The sequence below is a fragment of the Eulemur rufifrons genome, chromosome 7 (genome assembly GCF_041146395.1).
Source record: "Eulemur rufifrons isolate Redbay chromosome 7, OSU_ERuf_1, whole genome shotgun sequence".
Taxonomy (NCBI): Eukaryota; Metazoa; Chordata; class Mammalia; order Primates; family Lemuridae; genus Eulemur; species Eulemur rufifrons.
In genome coordinates, this window is record NC_090989.1 from 65,658,487 (window position 1) to 65,677,774 (window position 19,288).

Below are 19,288 nucleotides of genomic sequence, written 5' to 3' on the forward strand. Positions count from 1 at the left end.
AGAGCCCAGGCCCCAGCCCCACACCGCGGGTGCTTGCCAACACTTTCAGTCCTCAGACGCGCCCCAACTTCCTCCGCTCCCCTGTCCTCCCAGAGCACAGAGGGGTCCTGGAACTTCCTGGCACGAGCCAAAGGTGCCGGGAAAGAGCTGACCCCAGATGGACAGGAAGGAAACCCTCTCAGGGTACAAGCCCCATCTCCTCACCCTGCACGTCACCTCTCCTCACTTTCTCAGTCACAACACGTGCAAATGGGAGTTGCCAGCTATACACTTCCTTGCTTTTCATGCGGAGAAAAAGTGAGAGTGGTGGACAGACATTGCGATCTGCCCGCTGGTGACGCTGAGCACAGTCATTCATCCAGCCGCAGACACTTACTGAGCATCTGCTATGGACACTCGCAGCTCGCAGTGGGGCCGGGCAGAGACCCATACAGCCTGACGGACGCTGCCCACGGCGGGAAGGCCACAGGTGTCCACACGATCTCCCCCCACTCGCAAGTGAAATGCCACATAAAGAAAAGAGAGGAAGGAAGAGTTACTGCCGATCCACAGGCATTTGTTCATACCTCACAGATGTTCAGAAATGTAAGGTTTGCAGCTCTGCTAAGACAGTCAGTCTAGCAGTCAAGTGTAGCAGTTCTTTTCTAAAATATTCCTGTAGTTATGACAGCACTGCACTAAGCCATTTATCGAGCCATGTCTGGGGTTAATTGCTAGTGATAAGAGCAACATAAATATACCAAGCCACAGCCTTGCCTGACAAGATTTTATACACCAACCACCAACCAAGTTTTCTTCCCCTCTTACACGCCTGCGATCATTTTTAGTGGCCATCACTCTTTACTGAATCACCACAATAAACCCTTTAGATATAAGCAATGTGCCTTTTGATACGGCCACAAATCAGCCCCGGTGTCATCACACGGCCCCTCTGTGATGAGGGGGCTCGGGGCGGCAGGTCTCGGTGCTGGTGCACGTCAGCGTTGCCGGGAGCATTACAGCACGCTGAGCCCGGGCCACCCGGATGCGCGGACACAGGGATTAGGGCAAAGCTCCTTGATGTGCTTCGCTGCCCACAACCTCGGCTCTGGTGGGTTCCTTGAGGTGAACCCACCCAGAAGGCTTGAGGCTCAGCCCCGGGCACTCGAGGTGAGAACTGGGGCTGCACAGGCATGTGACACATGGCCATAAACTAGGAGCAAGTTTATCCCGCACTGAGGGAACTGCTGTTTCCTGGAGCTGCTTTGAGAAGAATGAGGAATACTTCGGGGAATCTGTGTAGTGACCCATGCTCATATTTACTGTCCCTCAATATGCCCACGATCCTGCCTCCTGTGGAGTCTTTGAGGGCCTCCCCCATCTTACGGCTGCAAAAAGGGGAGTGGGGAGGAGGTAGCGGGCAGGCAAAGCCACCAGGACAAAGGTAGAAGAAGAGAAGGGACAAAGGGAGGGGGAGAGGCTTCCTGACAGCACACGACAGAGCAGTGGGGGTCCCAGAGAGGGAGGGGGATGACAACCAGTGTTTGCTAAGGGCAGGGCCAGGCACAGGGCAGAGAGGTGGGCTCCAGGAGGGGGAGAAGCCTGTCCGGGGAGGGAGCACCCGGAGGACACTTTTCTGCCCAAGTCAGAACTCCTTATGGAAGCTGAGAATGTGTGCTATCACTAACATTCAGCAAACATCCGGGTATTAAAACAGACGAGGTCCCTGCCCTCAGAGAGCCAGAAGTCAAGTGCGAAGACAGATAAATAAACCCACCAAGAGAAAATTATACACCAGCATAAATGCTACAGAGAAAAAAAAGAAGATGTTTCTAATTTAGACTCACGGTGTCCAATGGTGCAAAGGCAGGAGGGGCTCACCAGGGATTCGGCTCTGGCCCCTCCCCCCCTGCAGCCTCCCCAGCTGGGATGCCAGAGCCCAGGCACTGCCCAGCTGGCATGACCTACCGGGTGCCTGTCGAGGGGCTGATGGATTCCTTCCACGCAGTGTGGCGAAATGCTTACAGGAAAGGGACTTGGCCAGAGACAGTCTGGGGACTAGGGCACACTAAGTGAACAAATAAGTAGCCTTCCCATCCCCAAAAGAAAATGTGAAAATAAAATCTCGACAATCCACTTAGCAAAACAGTTTCATTTCCCTTTAGTTTGCTTTCAAAGAGCGATAGGGACAGAAGTGGATCTGAAGCAGAACTAAAGGATGTTTAGCTTAGGATGTTGATGGTTCTGGGGAGCTGGGCTTTAAAGACACCCTTGAAACACTCTAGCAAGCACTAAACTGCGTACCTACTGAATGCTACTCCACGGAGAGACCGAGTCCGGCCTCCGGGGCCGTCCTGAGAGGCAATCCAGGGAGACCCCGGCAGCCTCCTCCCTCCCCCCACCCCCCACCCCGTCCCACGTATGCCACCAGAAGACTGGCGACGAAGCAGCCTCACTCAGAGCTGAGCAATCCTAGCATCACTCTGACCCCTCCTCTGGGTCGCAGTCCCTACTCACTCATCTACGAAACCACTCAGGAAGTCTTCATAGGTGAACAGCTGATCCCAGGTGCCCCCTAAACACTTCAGCACAGCACCCTGCAGGCTCCGGAAATGATAACTCATTTAATGCCCGTCTGAGCCAGACACCATGAGGGAAGGAAGGCCGTGCGTTCCAAAACCAAACTGACACAACTGCCTGAGAGCAGCGGGGCCTTCGGCAGCCTCTGAAGGCCCCGCAGGGCGACCCCAGCACCGGCCCAAGTGGGAAAAAGAATACGGGGTTTGACTCAGAGATCTGGATTTGTATAGCAGCCCCTAAGCCAACTACTTAGTGGTGTGACCTGAAGGAGGTCACTTAACCTCTCTGACCTTCTATTTCCTCCTTTCCAAAACCACAGCAGCAACACGGGTCTGTAAACCGCCTCACGGATCCCAGAGTGCCCTCACGTGCGTCAACGTGTTTGGGCCACACCACAACAGATCCCACCGGTCAGGAATCTCTGGTCCCCAGCTTAAAAATGGAAGGGAGGTCAAGGCAACTCACACACAACCAGGGTCAACCCCTGGGCCAATGTTTGCCCCATTTTAACCCATCACCTCCTCAGAGCTGTCTTGAGAAGCAAACGAGATCACACAGAAAAGTCCTTTGTCACCTATAAAATGCTAATCAAATATAAAAGCATTTGAGCCTTTTGGCAGGTATTTCAGCCGCTGTCTGGTCCAGGGCTCAGCCCTGGGGCTGCCCAAGCCTCATCCCTGGAGAGTTTCATACAAGGAATCTGGGCCTTGGCGTAGGTATTTTTTCAAAGCTATCCAGGGTATTTAAAAGTGCACCCAGGATAGAAAATCCCTGGTCTACCCTCCCCTCCCTAACCCCCCCCCCAACCCACAGGACCACCCAGAGGTAACAGACATGCAGGATGACAAAAGGACCTGGGGCCAGTCTTTCCATTCTATGTGACAACCCTCTCTGGCAAGGGCCACCTCTCAATCCTTTGGGACTATGCCACTCACAGCAGGAGCTCAATAAGTGTGCACTGAATTGAACGAAACTAAATTTCAGATGTTTGAGTGCAATGATCTGGGCAAGTGCCATCCAAGCAAAAAGCAGAGTGTCAAACCCAGAGAAATGCTGAGGAGGCACCGTCTTGGCAGATGAGGTCCCTGCAGACTCCACTGACCAAGTGATGTCACAACCTCGCCAGGAGGCGGCAGGCCCTTTAGACGGCACATACTTTCTTTCAGACCTGCGTTACAGCAAAAATACCCCAAATCAAGGGTCCCTGTGTCTCATCCTAAGAAAACTTTCTTTTTTTAAGGTCGCAAATTCTGCTGTCACCTTATCACAGTAGCTTAGAAATCTGAAGACAGGTCAGAATGCAAACAAGAAGGAGCACAGAAAGCCACACATTTTAAAGAAGTAAAAATTCAAAGCATAATACATCTTTTAGAAAACTGTTTTTCAAATTTCACATTATTCCTCCAGTCCAGCACCTGATCTGCTAGAGACAAACATATGTCATCAAACGGGAGAAAAGCGCTGCAGGCAGGACTAAGGTTCTAAGTCTGTCATAGAGTCTGCACCTGCATCATTTTTGTCCCCCCAGGAAGCAGCCTCCGACCCTCCCTAGTGCTCAAGTCAAACCTGGGTTAAAATGCTGGTTTCTCCACTCTCTCTCTCGGATTCCCCTACAAAAAAATCCTGAGACAAGGGTTTGGGGACATGTGGCTCTGGGAGGTGACCCCAAGAAACACTAGAAGGGGAGTAGTGGAGTGGAGCAATGAGGCAAGGAAGGAAATAAAGCCAAAAAGAAAAAGAAGAAGAGTGTGTTATCAAGCCTGTTACTACTGTGAGTCACCAGTGCTTAATCCTTCTGGAAAACTCTGGGAGACCATGCAGAACACAAGTCCCAGAATTAGACCCCACCCCCAGGGCCGAGGGAGCCAGGGTGTCCATCCAGCAGCACCCAACAGCCACTGGTTGAGAGCCGCTCTTAGGGTGGTGACTCCCCAGCCGTCTGACCTGCCCAACCAGCAGGCCCCAAGGCTCAAGGCCAGAAAAAAGCCTCAGGTGCAAAGAGCTGGAAGTCTGGCTGGCATGAGTGAAAGGTACATGCCCAGAGGATATGGGCAGGGTGCTGAACCATCTGTCACATGCTTGCTGTGTGACCTTGGAGAAGTTACTTACCTTCTCTTATCCCAGTTTCTGCAGCAGTGTAATGGGGACCAAAATGTCTTCCTCATGGGGCTGATATTAAGCATAAATGAGGTCATGCATGTAAGGAATTAGCCCAGTGTCGGGTGTACAGTAAAGACACAATATATGCTCATTGTTTATCATCGATATTCTTTATAAGTTTCCTCCTTTCGGAGAGTGGGAATGGCAAAGAAACACTTGGGGAAGGAGGACCAGGAATGGCCCATCACTACTTCCCCACGGGCAGCAGCACACTCAGTGTCTGAAGCAAAAGTTCTAGAAAGACATTTAAAGGACTCCAGGCCCACCAAGGGTCATTGTGCAGAAGCCCAACCTGCTCCAATATCTACCGACTGTAGAAAATCCCTAAAAAAAACTGAGGCTGGATAAAGGAGGCATCTCCCGGGTTCCTGCCAGCCCCCTCATTTTACTTCATGGAGGATTTCTGACCCAGATGGGGAATGAGACTTGCGAACAGGCAGCCAGCCAGTGCAATCTGGGCATCCCCTCCTGCGGGAGGAAAGCACCAAATACCCCTGCCTACATGTCTCTGGGGAAGCCCACCCAGAAGCAGGCGCTGGACCTTGAGAAACTTCAAGGCTCATTCCTGCCCCTGAAGCAGTGCGTTCTAAAGTATGTTCTAACAAACACTAATAAGCCCCCCAATATGTTACTTGAAAAAAAAATGGTTCCGGGGTCAAATGTGTTTGATAAAGGCTTCATGCAATATCCCCCCCTTGGCAAATTTTTATGCAGGTTACCTATGAAAAGCTTTAAAGTCTAAGGATTCTATTAAGCCACCAGTATTTCCTAAACTTATTTGACACAGACTATATGTATGTACAGTAGTCCCCCACAGCCACAGTTTCACTTTCTGAGGTTTCAGTTACCCGTGGTCAATCATGGTCTGAAAATATTCAATGGAAAATTCCAGCAATGAGCAATTTATAAGTTTTAAATTACGCGCCATTCCGAGCAGCATGATGAAATCTCTTGCTGTCCCACTCCGTCCTGCCTGGGACGTGAATCATCTCTTTGTCCAGCATAACCACACTGTACATGCCACCCACCCCTTAGTCACTTGGTAGCCACCTCTATTATTAAATCAGCTGTCATGGTATTGCAGAGCTTGTGTTCAAGTTGCCCTTATTTTACTTACTAATGGCCACAAAGCACAAGAGCAGTGATGCTGGCAACTCGGATGTGCCAAAGAGAAGCCCTAAAGTGTTTTCTCTAAGAGAAAACATGAAAGTTCTTAATTTAATAAGGAAAGAAAAGAAATCATATGCTGAGATTGGAAATTGTGAACAGTATATTGTTATAATTGTTCTATTTTATTATTAGATTTTTTTTTTTTTTTTTTTTTTAAGAAATGGCATCTCACTCTGTCACCCAGGCTGGAGTGCAGTGGCACGATCATAGCTCACTGCGGCCTCGAACTTCTGGCTCAAACCTCAGCCTTCCAAGTAGCTGGGACTGTAGGTGTGCACCACATGCCTGGCTTTTTTTTTTTTTTTTTTTTTTTTTTTTTTTTCAGAGACAGCGTCTCGCTATGTTGCCCAGGCTGGTCTTGAACTCCTGGGCTCAAGCAATCCTCCCACCTCAGGCTCCCAAAGTAGCAGGGATTATAGGCATGGGCCACCCACATCCAGCTCTTATTTTATTAGTTATTGTTGCTACTTACTGCACCTAATATATACATTACACTTTATCATAGGTATGCATGTACAGTATAGGAAAAAACATAGTGTACATAGGGTTTGGTACTATCCATGGTTTCAGACATCCACTGAGCGTTTTGGAACATATTCCCTATGGATAAGGGAGGGGCACACTTAGTGGGAGAGTCTGGGCTGAAGGCAGTCCTGGGAGACCAGAACTTAGTCTGAATCATCTTTACAAACCCCACAGCCTAGCACAGTGGTTGGTACACAGTAGGCACCTAATAAATATTGTTATCTGAACAAATAGGGACCAGTCTGAAAGAATGACCTAATGATGGTTTTCAAATCTGTGAAGTGATGTAGTATTGGCAGTGCCAGGCAACAGCTCTCTGTTTCTAAGAAGGCACACATTTTAAATTGCAGCAGGAGGGATTTTGGAAGCCCTGCTCAGAGTTTAGGATTACAACCCACCAAAATAGGCTTCCAAGCCGAGCTGCGCCGCTTCCTTCTGTGGAGGTGTTGGTCTAGCACTTCGGCAGAGCCTGGAGTCTGCGTGCAGATGTCCACCCACCCCACCACCCATTCATTAATTCACTCATTCATTCAAACCCTCCCTGAGCACCTACTATGTGCTGAGCACTGATGGAGGTGAGGCACTGGGTCGCTCAGGACCCTTTCCAAAAGCCAAGTGGGACTGCAGTGAGCTCTGTTATAAAGCCCAGGGAGCCCCTAGGGAAAGGGGGGAGGAGCCCCTGAAACTGTGGGGTCAGGAGGCCTCAAGCCCAGAAGCAGCAGCTCATAAACCCTCCCAGAGCAAGAGGTAGTGGGTGGGGGCAGGGGGTGGGGGGATTACAATTTCACTGTGACACTGAGGCTGGCCTAAAGAATAAAGCCTCTACTGTCTCCTTGTGTTTGTTTGTCTGGCCCCCCTTTTCTTGTGACCATATCGCATTGTTCCCAGAGAGCATCCCTGCCCCCACTTCCCAGTCCTTTCCCTCCTCACACTCACAGATCCAAGTTCCTCTTCCTTAAGTCCTAAGTCCGCTTCTTTCATTAATTCCCTAATCCCCCCATCTCCTGCCTGGCCCCTCCACCCCCTGACCTCCTCGTTTTCCACATCCTGTACCATCCCGCTGTACCTGGGGTGTCCTGAGGGTTTTCATATCCATTTACCAGATGAATGAATAGACCAGGAATTAAACCTAGGTCCATCTTTCTACTAAGCCCTTAGCCCAGTGGTGAGCCACAGGTTGCTCTGCCTCACACAGGGGTGAGGGGTTGGAAGTCGGGACTGGAATGGCTGGGGGGAGGGAAAAGAGGAGAACAGGAGTCCAGGGCTGGGCATCCCTCCCAGCCTGCTTTACCACCACCACCATCACCCAGGTGCCTTGCATCCTTGCATCAGTACACACTCACAAGCCCCACCTGGACACCTCCCAACGGGTCTGCACGTACACATCGATTTTTTTTTTTTTTTTTTTTTTAGACAGAGTCTCACTCTGTTGCCCGGGCTAGAGTGAGTGCCGTGGCATCAGCCTAGCTCACAGCAACCTCAAACTCCTGGGGCTCAAGTGATCCTCCTGCCTCAGCCTCCGGAGTAGCTGGGACTACAGGGATGCACCACCATGCCTGGCTAATTTTTTCTATATATATTTTTTGCTGTCCATATAATTTCTTTCTATTTTTAGTAGAGACGGGGTCTCGCTCTTGCTCAGGCTGGTCTCGAACTCCTGAGCTCAAACAATCCGCCCGCCTCTGCCTCCCAGAGTGCTAGGATTACAGGCATGAGCCACCACGCCCGGCCCACATCGATTTTTAAAGAGGCTGAGATGGGCATGATAAGAGGACACCCCAGAGGACTTTAGAAGGCAGCCACACTGCTACAAGACACTGAACCACAATTCCAGGGTTGGGCATAACATGAGTGTTTATCTTGGCCAAGGATCTCAAACCTAAGAGTTAGTTGTCAAGATGACCCAGGGAGCTTTGAAAACTAGATGTAAGCTGTTTAAAAATAGATCCATTCCTGGGATCCACCCCAGACCTCTGGAAATTGCACCTTCCTAGTAGGGCCTGGGAGTCTGCATTTTTCAAAAACTTCCAGGTGATTACGATGCAATGGTACAGTGGACCACCCAAACTTCCGCCAAGCAGGCAATGTCTCAGTAACAAGCTTGGCAGATGGCTGCCTAATCTCCACTTGAACACTTCCACTGACACAAAGCTGGCTACCCCAAGAGGCCCGTGGGTTGACTGTTGCAACCCCAATGGCTAGAAAGGTATCTCCAGCCTGGAGGTGAAATCTATCTACTTTTTCCACCCATTTGCCCTTGGGAGCAACAGACAATAACGAAGTCCCTCTTGTAGTATCTGACAACAGGGACCCCAGCAATACGGCCTTGCCTGTCTCATTGGGTTTTCTTGCCTGATACGGTCTGCTCTTCTCTCAGGTAAATATCCCCGATTCTTTCAAATGTTCCCTCAGAAGTCAAGGTTTCCAGGCCCCTTACCAAACTGGTCATTCTGAACTCTGGAATCAAACACAGTATTTAAGGCACAGGCTCAATCCTCCTGGGAACTGGATCCACCTATAAACCTAACCAGGATCCTGGCAGCCTCTTCTAGCAGCCACCCTGAAAGGCAGTGCACAGTGAGCTCCCTGTCCATTAACTAGAAACCCCCATGTTTTGTTCACAATGCTTAAAGAGAGAGCTTCCCTGTCCTACATTTGAACATTGCCTAGAGGGAAAGATAAGTAGGGTTTTCCAATTATTTCCATGAAGTTTTGTGTTTAAGAGAGAAAAGGAATGCGGATCCTGCCCTCCATGAGCCAGCCACCCTCATCTGACAGGCATGGATGAGAAAAGGATATGCTAGAATACCACTTACGTAACTGGACCCAAAGGATTTATGGGCACAGTTATGTTTAAGCCCCAGAGCAAACGTTCCATTCCCAGCACAGGCTACGCTCCTGGAAAGTAAACAACGAGGAGCTAGACTCACGGCAGACAAAGTTAACTGAGGCAGGCAGCTGTGGACCAGAAGTCACCCAGCAAGAGGCTGGCACCATCCAGAGAGGCTCCCTCTCTGGGTCCCCCTTTGGCTGGAGCAAGGTGGTAGGTCCAGTCACACCTCTCAGGAGAAGAGAAGGCCCACAGCCCTGCGTGGCCTCCAGCTGCACCCTGACAGAAGGACTCATGGCCAGAGCCTGTCTGCACAGGAGAGCTTCTGCCCAAGCCTTTTACGCTGACTTTTAAAACCCTTTACCACATCGTCTGTGTCCTCTTTATACACAAACATGAGCACACTGTTCTGTGTTCCATAGCACACAGACCTCATGCTCTTGCCTGCAGATCAAAACTCCGACGGAATTATTAACAGTGAGTGAGCATTCCCGCAAACACAGCAGCTGTGCATTCTGCTCCTTCCTCGGCTGTCTCCATTTCTGAAGTCCTCCTGACAGGGATCAAGGCACCCATGGGACCTAGAAGATGATCCCCAGCCCCAGAAACTCCTGCTCCCCTCCCCTCCTAGCCGCCTAAAGAAGGAAGCAATATAATGGAAAACAATTAGCAAATATAATAGGCAAATACAAGTTAGCCTTGAGGCAAGACAAGCAGACCCGCCTCTGCTCCAAATTCAAAGCCAACCCTCACCCCAGCCTGCTGCTGCCACTGAAGTTCACTGAGTACGATTTCTCTTGATCAGGAAGTAACCGGTGGCAGAAAATGCCCAGCTGTTGCGGTGGATGTGTGCCCTCCTCCCCACTGCCCAGCAGTACACGTGGGGCAGCCACAAGTGACCCACCAGGCAGGCCTCTGGGCCAAGTTCCAGAGCCAGGCACTGGCTCTTCAGAGAGGCTCACCAGGCTGCTGAGCAGGTGGGCAGCAAGAAAGTTTCTTGAAAGGGAAGAGGGGGACTCCATGGGGTCAGAGGAGCTACCACTCAAAGTCAGGCCCCCAGTCTCACTGTGTAAAGGAGGTGATGCATCCAGGGTACTTCCCTGAAGAGCCAGAGGTCAAGGTCGGAAGAGTGAGCAAGGCCCAGAATCAGAAAGGCTAACAGCCACAGGAAGCCAACCACCAGCCAAGAATAAACAGGACAGAGCTGCAATGATCTCCTTTCAAAGCTAACACAAAGGCTTCCCCAGGCCCACCTCCAACACCCGGGCCCGCCTGCATGCCAGACAGACACACGCACGTGCACGCACACGTACCCCTGGGGGGCCACAGTAGTCAATTCTTGGTCCACGCCCCCACCCCCATCTATCCCCTGCCTCCTCACTAGAGACACACAGGTGTGCTCACAGTCAGAGTATCACCCACATGGCACCTGTGCCTTTCTGATTGCTGGAACAACTGGTGACAGTTGTGGGTTCAAACAGGCACAAAGGAAGAAATGCAGGAAATCACTGAGCTTCTCTGAAAGGGGTGGGGGAAGGGCGTAAGGCGCTGGAGAAAGATAGGTGGGGTGGGCAATGGGTCATCCCACACAGCAAGGACAACCCCAGCAGCTCCCCCGAGCTCACAGGGACCCACTCAGAATCGGAATCTTCTCCTCAGAAACCACATCAGGCGGGTTTAATGTGGCTGCCTAATAACAATAGCCCACGTTTGAACAGGACTCTCTACTTTTCAAAGAGCTCTTCCATCCATTACCCCTCCTAGAGCAATACTGGACGGTAGAAATGCTCATCTCCTGGAGCTCAAATGACCACTCTGCCCCCACAGGACCCAAAGATGTTCTCTCCAAAATAATCTTCAACAGCTAAGCATATGTAATAGTTGTGTGAGCATGCTTGTTTTTGTGTCAGTGCGTGCAGAAGCTTTATGTAGCAGAGTGGGATACAGTCAAACAAAAATGAGGTTGCCATGGCAACAGGCTCCGGCATCATTGCAGCCTATTAACACAAGTGAGGAATGTGTTTGGCAGATGCTCGAGTGTTATTTATGGTATGGGTGTAGCAGAGGGACTTCTCACAGGCAAAGGAGGAGAAAAAAAAAACAACCCCGTGACGCTCCTACTATACCCCAGCGAGGAGACAGGAGACGACAGCGAGACAAGAGCACAGAAGAGGCTGAGAGGCCGAGAGTGGGGAGTAGGAGATGGGAAAGCAGAGCAGGCAGGAAGGCAGAGGAGAGGTGGGCAGACAGCAGCAGGGGACTGGAGCGGGGAGAGAAAGGAAGTCAGAGAGGAAAGGAGCAGGCAGAGAGAGAGAACGGGCAGAGGGAGAGCGGGACAGACACCAGGGACAGAGCCAGAAACACAGAAAAGGGAAGAAACACCATCTCCCAAAGAAAGGCTGCAGCATCTCGCCTCTTGCTGCTCTAACCTTCAGGAGGCACCAGTTCAGACACCAAGTGCTTCTCCTCATTAGGGCCAAGGGCAGAGCCCCAAACATAAGAGGGACTGAGAAGAATAAAATACACAGGTCAGATAATGATATTGAGGACCTGGGCCATGGGAGGGGGACCAGCTTTGCAGGAGAAGTGGAGAAATGCCAATAAAGTTCACTGAGGGCCTAGTATGTGCCCAAAGCCCCAACATTAGAAACTGTTCACTGCCACAGAACTGGACATGTGGCTTCATCAAAGAAAAGAACAAGACATCTAACCCAAATCACCCCGGCACACCTGCAGCTCAGGGGTAACCTGAGGCAGAGCTTAATGTGGGACTGTCCAACTAATGCCCCCCCCACCCCCTCCACCCCCCCCCCCCCCCCCCCGCACCATCAGGCAGGGTTTGTTCAAGAAAGACAAATTTTATGTCAGGCATAATCAGAAGGAAAAATCAAGTACAAACAAAAAAAGACATGGTTTTCTCTGAAGTCAAATAGAATATTTGCATTCCCTTGTCCTTGACCATTCACAAGCAAAAGTTAAGTGTAAATCCACCCCAAATCCTACAGCCAAGCAAGGGTCTAAAGACTATGAGAGGTGAAGAAGCATGAAGTGGGAGTGACTGGGGTGGGGAGAGAAGGAAGAGGGATTAGCCTGAAACCAGAAGGGTAAGTCAGTCAGACATACAGACACTGCTAGTGCAATGGTATTTTCATGCTGAGATGGAGCTGGAGCACCCCAGGTCCAGCACCCCTTTCCTGGGATTTGACTCCAAATCACAACTCCAGAATTGCCTAAGGCTGTAATCAGACCCTGTGTGCTAAGTCTGGCTCACAAAACACCCTGAACTCTCCTGGAAATCTCTGCTGCCCCATATGGGTGACATGTCCTTTCCTCCGCAGAAAAGCTACATCCACCCAAGTCAGAAATACCCCCCAAAGATACAACCATCTGAGAGCATGGGTCCTCCAGTCCAAAGAGTTGGAGCCTTTAAAAGCACTAACAATAGTAGCAACTTTTTTTAACCCACCACCTCTCAAAAGGTTTCTCTCTCAAGTTCAAAGCTGATCTCTAAAGATTTTTTTTCTTCTGATCCCAGATCAAAAAAACTTTAACTTAGTAACAACAGTCCCACCCACTCTACTCATTGGACCCCAACCAAATTGGCAAGCAGCTATTATGTCCCTACTAAGTGCTCTGCACTGTGCTAGGCAAGGGAAAGAGTGGAGCAGAAAAAAAACACATATAATCTCAGGATTCGTACATCCAAGGAGGATACACTGGACAGGGAGCAAAATCAGTGGACACCGGAAAATAAATAAGTGCTCCACTCTGTGGCTCTGACTCTACTGTTAACCATGTAGAAGATGGAGAGGCCGGTGTGGCCAGAATAGAAGAAGTTTCCTTGCAGGAGGTGAGGCTTGGGGCAGACATTGTTGGAAGTGAAAGGGGCATCGCATTCTCTAGAAAAGAAATCAAGGGCCCAGAAAGACTGCATATCATAGAGCACCCTGTAGGTTCAGCTAGAGCCCAGCACCCTAAAACTCATATTAGTGCTATTCCCTGTGAGAGAATACTGTGTCCAGGAAGCCAGGGGACACAGGAGAGCACCTCAAGAAAGACACAAAACTCAAAAGGATCAAAGTCTGAGGGAAGGTGTTACAAGTGAAGAGAAGGAGGAAAGAAATGACAATGGAATATGGTTAAAAGCTTCTATTAGAGGAGGTAGATGCCAAGAGAGGGGTGAAGGTGTGCATGGGATCCAAGGTCAAGAGACTTGCCTGCAAGGGCCCACCTGACTCTCACAGTGGAGCAGCATTCAAACAAGCTGGCGCAGGAAGGGTCATGGACCAGGACCATGAAACAGACAACAGGACACTAAAGGAAGAAGGTGTGGATGTCAGATGGGCTCTCAGAAGCCTTCAGGAGAGGCACCAGTTAACCAGGCAGAAGTTTTATTTCTTCCCGAGCCCACAGTTCTAGGCTCACCCAACAAGTCCCAGCAGGGATAAAATGCCCCCACCACAAGCAACGACCAGGAGCACCCACTTGAAGGGGCATGATGTTCAACACTAGCTTTCTGCTTAAGCTGGAAGGGGGGCTGCTAGCACACACATCTCCAAGGCTCCTTCCCACCCTTGGGAAAGGCAGCTTTTTGGCTTGGGGCACTTTGGTAAACAAAACAAACTTGTCAGTCCTCATTCAAGTTCAGGGATATCTCCAGCTGCCAAACTCCCAGCCTCAGGTGTGTGGCAGGATTATCCAATCTCACCCTTAAGACTGGGAAAGGGGTGCCCAAGGTCTCCCCTCCCCAACTCTCTATACAGGCCTGGGTTAACAAACCAGGAGTGGCTCTGAGGAGGGGGTGGCTGCTAGAGGGTCCAGCCACTTTTGTTAGGGGCCTTTTGTATTCAGGGACAGAGCTCAGGAAGTGATGGTGGCTACTCCAGATAATTTTCTCCTCCAACTCTCCTTCCTCACTGCATCCCCAAAACAATGGCTACGGTTTAGTGCGAGTCATCCACAGGGTGAGGAACATTACAAATAATACACGGGCACTCTTTCTGTTAATGAAGCCGCTGGGGCTCGGATCGGGTTAAGAAGCTCCAAGACAGCCTAAGCGGCCAAGCCTTGTCTCTCTGGTTCTTTTGACTACTGAAAGGGTGAGGGAGGGATCCCTTTCTTTGGAGTCTGGACGAGGCCTGCCCACCCCACAATCCAGTCCCTGTGGCGGGGTGGGTCCCTACCTGCTTAAGCAGGAACTGGTCCTGGGCGTTGGTGCGGAGGGCGATCACCATATGGAGGGCCGACAGGAGCACCCCGCTGAGCACCGCGGCCCGCATGCGCACGGGCAACAGCGTGTAGATAGTGTAGATGAAGAACACGGTCCACCAGATGCCCTCGGAGGCGCTGCGCGGCTGGGGCAGCAGCAGGCCCACCACCTGGACAGCCAGCACCACGGCGATGAGCGCATAGCAGGCCAGGCCCATGTGGTCCTGGTGGAAGGCTGCGCGGTTGCAGAGCACAACCATGATGAGGATCACGCCCACGGCGGCGGCCAGCACAGCCAGGTAGGGCAGCTGAAGCGGGGGCCTCGCCGCGTGGAAGGCCAACATGACGAGGCACACGAGCACCAGCACGGCCATGAGCATGGTCAGGCTGCTCTGGTTCAGGCGGAAGAAGTAGCGCTGGTATAGCCGCTCCAGTTTGTCCGACGGGAACTTCTTGGAGCGGAATATCTGCAGCAACGCCAGGCAGCAGGCGCCGAGAGACAGCACCGTTCCAGGCCCCGCGCCTGAGCCCGCCGAGCTGCCGCCATCGCCGGACCCCTCGCTGCCCTCGACGGCGCCGGCCTCCAGCTCGTCGGCCGCGCGGCCCTTGCCCCGCCGCTCCTCCAGGCCCACCTCCACCGAGCGGGGGCGCACCTCCGTCCCGCCGGCCGCGGCCGCCGCGGTCGCCGAGCCCCCGCCGCCGCCCGCAGGGGGCGCCCCGGTGCTGCCCCCGCCGGCCGCGCCCCGCCGCTGTCGGCGGCTGCCGCGACCGCAGTCGTCGCCGCCGCGCTCCTGCCAGGCGGACTTGGAGCGGAAGCTAAACCCGAAGCCCCCGGCCAGGGGGTCGTCGCCGCTTAGCGGAGGATCGTCGTCGTCGCCGCCGCGCCAGCGGCTGGCCAGGCGCTGCTGCTGCTGCGGAGTCACCGGCCCCCCGGATCTCTTGGTGGAGCCGCGGGCAGAACCCCCGGGGGCGTGGGGGTAGCCATTGGCGCGGGAGTCAGCCTCCCCCCACGCGGAGCGGTGTTCGGGGCCTCCCCGGGGCGCGGGCGCGGCAGCTGTCTGCGCCGCGTAGCCCGGGGGGCTCACGCTTTTGGAGCCGGACATCCCCCTCTCGGCCTGGTCGTCTTCTTCCTCCTCCCCCGGGGGCCGGGCCGGGGGTCTCCAAGGGGAGGGCGGACGGCCGAGTAGGGGGACCAGGCTGGGGTCACACGTCGGGGGCGGCCCAGGGCCCTGCGCAGCAGCGGGGCATCTTGGCACCCCCGTCCTGAGCGGAGGAAGAGGGCACAGCCCCGAGGTGAGAAGTAGCTGAGAATCCGCGTCCGGAATCCCAGGTCCGAGGTGGAGTTGCCTCCGAGCTGGGGCAGCGGGGACTGTTCGGACTGCTGTGCCGCGCGCAGAGAGACGTCTGGACTCCTGGCTCGCGTCGAGCTCGACGAGGACCGGAGTTGCGGACGAGGCGGGACGGAGAGGTGTCCTTGCGGGCGGCGCCTCCCCGGGGCTGGCAATACCCGGGCGCGGCGCTGGAAGATCCTGCCTAAGAGGAGCCCAGCTGCTCTCGGGGCGAGGCGGCGGCGAGGGCGACGAGGCGGGGGTCCGGGCGTGGACACACAGCGGGTGCCTTTTCCTCGCGGCGGACTGGGAGCGACTGGGAGGTGCGGGCGCCAGCCAGCATTATTTCTTTACGAGGGGTGGGGAGGTGGGATGGGGGGTGGAGAGGACGGGGGAGGGGGCGGCGGGCGGAGCGAGAGCTCCGGAGCCCTTGGGGGGAGGGTCCTGGAGCCCGGGGGGGGCCGTCACCCGCATCCCCCACCTTCCGCGGCGAGAGTGGGAGCGTGGCTCCGGCGAAAGCGGAGCCGAGACTTCAGCGCGTCCGCGCAGGGGGCGGGGTCGAGGACCGGCTCCTGCGGTGCGGCCCTTCCCTTCTCGCCTCCTCCTTCCCCCAAACGGAGCCGGGCTGGCCAGGACCCGCCGGCCCCGAGAGCTGTCGCGCCGGCTCCGCAAGACCCAAGCTCCTCGCCGCCGGCTGTGGGCCCACCGCGACCGGCGCAGAACGACTAGGCGGAGGGCGGAATCCGGCGCGGCGCCGCCGCCGTTCTGCCCCAATGCAGGAGGGCTTCTCCCGGGGAGCACGGCATCCGGAGATCGAGGCCCGAGGCTCAGAAGCAGCCGGCCCACAGGGGCCCGCCAAACAGTCGCGGCGCCCTGAGGGCGCTCCGGGGAGGCCCGCGGGAGCCAGGCTCAGGGCGCGCCATGCACGCCTCGGGCCCTGCGCCGCTCCGGCCGCTCGCGCCGCTCCTCCCTTCTGGCCCGCTCGCCGCCGCCGCCGCCGGAGAGCCCTCCGCATCCCCTCCTCCCGCTGCCTCCCCGCCCCCCGCGCCGCTCGGGCCTCGGCTCACAGCGGCGCGCGGCCGCCTCCGCCCCCAGCCTGGCCGCCGCCACAGCCTAGGCGCCCCGCGGGCATCCTCAGGCCGGGCCGCAGGGACCCCCGCTCCCCTTCCTCACCTAAATTCCTCGCTGCGCCCCTCCCTCCCTGGCGCCTGGAGCCGCATCCAGCCCGCTGTCCCGTCGCCAGACCTGGGTGGCGTGCGGTCCTCCCCAGCCCCCGGCTTAGGTTCCTGCGTCCCCAGTCCTACCTCCCCTCTTTTGTATCCCCTTTAGTCCCCTTCCCCCCCATTCAAGCCAACTTCAGCCCCGGCGCTGCGCCCCCCTCCCGGGCCGGGCTCGATTGGCCGCTGCAGGAGCTGTCAGACTTGAGTCCGGCGCTCTCATTGGGCGATTCTCGGGCCGGGCGGCCGTGCCAAAGGAGGGCGCACTGGGTAGGGGGCGGCCGGGCAGAGACAGCCGCAGGGAGACGGAGACAGAGTCCCTGGAGGGGTCGGAGGGGCTTGGAGAACCAGACCCGGAAATGGACGGGGGAGATGCAGAGACAGGACCTCTGAGGCGCAGGAAGACAGTGACGGAAAAGATGGAGATACAGTGGGTGAGGCCGATGCAGCCAGGGTGGGGCGGACAGGAACGCTTTGGAGGGTAGTTACCGAGAGGAAGCCCCACAGACAGCGCTGGGAACGCTTGGCGTTTATGAAGAGCTCTTTGCTCATTCGTACTTTTTAAAATCTCACTTGATTCCCCTCAATAACCCTGGGAGGGGACAGGGGACAGGGCCCGTGTGGTTATCCCCAGTTTAAGGATGCGGAAACTGATGCTCCAAGAGCTTGGTCAACTTGCCACAGGTCTTGTAACTTGCATTCCAAGATCTTTCGCCAGTGCCAGTCTGCATCCCCAACCTAGCAAGGTGTTAGCAGGAAGGATGGGCACCTGAGAAAGGTGGCACACCCACTAGGGGGAAGGGAGGGAGAGGGGGAAATGACTAGATAACTCCTGCACAGCGGGGAGACAAAAAGCAGGAACGGAGAGGACGTTACTTCGGTGCAAAGAGGACCTTGGCCTGTGGAATGACGTGTCTACCCAGTTCCCTTTGCCTCTAAGCTGTCCTGCCTGAGGTTCTGGCAATCTAAACAGTGGGAGAGTTGGGGGACCACATCTCTACGCAGGGTAGAGGTAAACAGCTTTCACTTTACCCTTCTTCATCCTCCAGCCCTCTCCCCAGAGCTCTGACAAGGAGCCTAGAGGTCTGAGTAAGCTTCCTTCTCTCTCTGTCTCTGCAGGTCATCTCTGCAGACCGGAAGATAAACCTTGCTAGACTCACAAATTGGGAGGAGGAAAGTTCCTAGAGATCTGAATAAAATAACCCCTGAGTAATCCAGCCTTTGAGTAATCCATGATTGGCTAAATTGTAAAAAGGAACATGAATTTAGTCAACAAAAATTCTTGAGCATCCTCAATATGCAAAGCACTGTGCTAGTTGCTACCAGGATAGAAAGATGACCAAACTCCACTAGGAACTTACAGTCAGGGAGGGAAAAGAGCTAACCACTGCTTCTAGGTCAGAGCAAAGTTCAAGTGTTCAACAGAGGTCCAAACAGCACATTGGGTGTTGAGAGAAGGGAAACATCACTTCCCACTGGAGGCCCAAAAAAGGCTCTGGAGGTCAAGTCTGAGTCCAGCAGGGAAGGATGAATAAGAAGAAAGGAAGGATGGACTAATATTTATTAAACAACTACTATATGTCTGTAAATATTTTATTGTCAGATTACCATTTCTCCCCATTACAAAGATGAGGAAACTAAGAGAATCAAGAAGTTTGCCCGAGGCTCACAGTTTATAGCAGTCTTTGTGCTCTACCATGCAGCCATGTGGCCAATAATGACATGGGAAAGATACTCAGGACATAGACAACTGTCTGTACAGAGGCCAGACGGCCAGAGATATCAAGGTTATTGATCAAGGTTCCATTCTTGATCCTTTTCTCTTCTCATTCCCAGAGCTCTCCTTAGGTCACTCCTTTTAATTTTATTTAATTTTTAAAAATAATAATCTTACAACAGAAGCCACGTGTGATTGATATAGAAAAAACTAAAAAGGAAAAAAGAAAACACAGTCATAAGCATGCCACCTAGAAAGAACCAGTATTAAAGTCTTAATCTTTTTCTTAAACAATAACTAGATCTTTTATCCCACAATTAGTTTTAGAGTCTGCCTTTTTCCACTTAGCAAAATATTGTGAATGTTTTTTCATGTCAATAAGCTTCATCTATAATATCTGTTTTACTGTCTGAACAGAATTCCATTGCATGGGTATAGTATAATTTATTTAACCAATCCCCTACTGTTAGACATTTTTCATTGTCATAGCAGTTTACAAAAACTTTCCACTCCTTTACTGTTATAAACAGTGAGCATTTTTGAGGAAAAATTTTCACACACGAGCCAGGCATGG

General features: G+C 53.3%; 1 protein-coding gene across 1 annotated transcript in view; it reads right to left on the minus strand.

The window, feature by feature from the left end:
* The window catches only part of ADCY5 (adenylate cyclase 5), a 149,653-nt gene extending 133,555 nt beyond the window's left edge, over nucleotides 1-16,098 (minus strand). Inside the window, exon 1 of the mRNA XM_069475115.1 lies at nucleotides 14,428-16,098. Coding sequence (XP_069331216.1) covers nucleotides 14,428-15,555 — 1,128 coding nt within the window. The 5' untranslated portion in view covers nucleotides 15,556-16,098. The remainder of the gene's footprint in view (nucleotides 1-14,427) is intronic.
* Nucleotides 16,099-19,288: the final 3,190 nt, after the last annotated feature.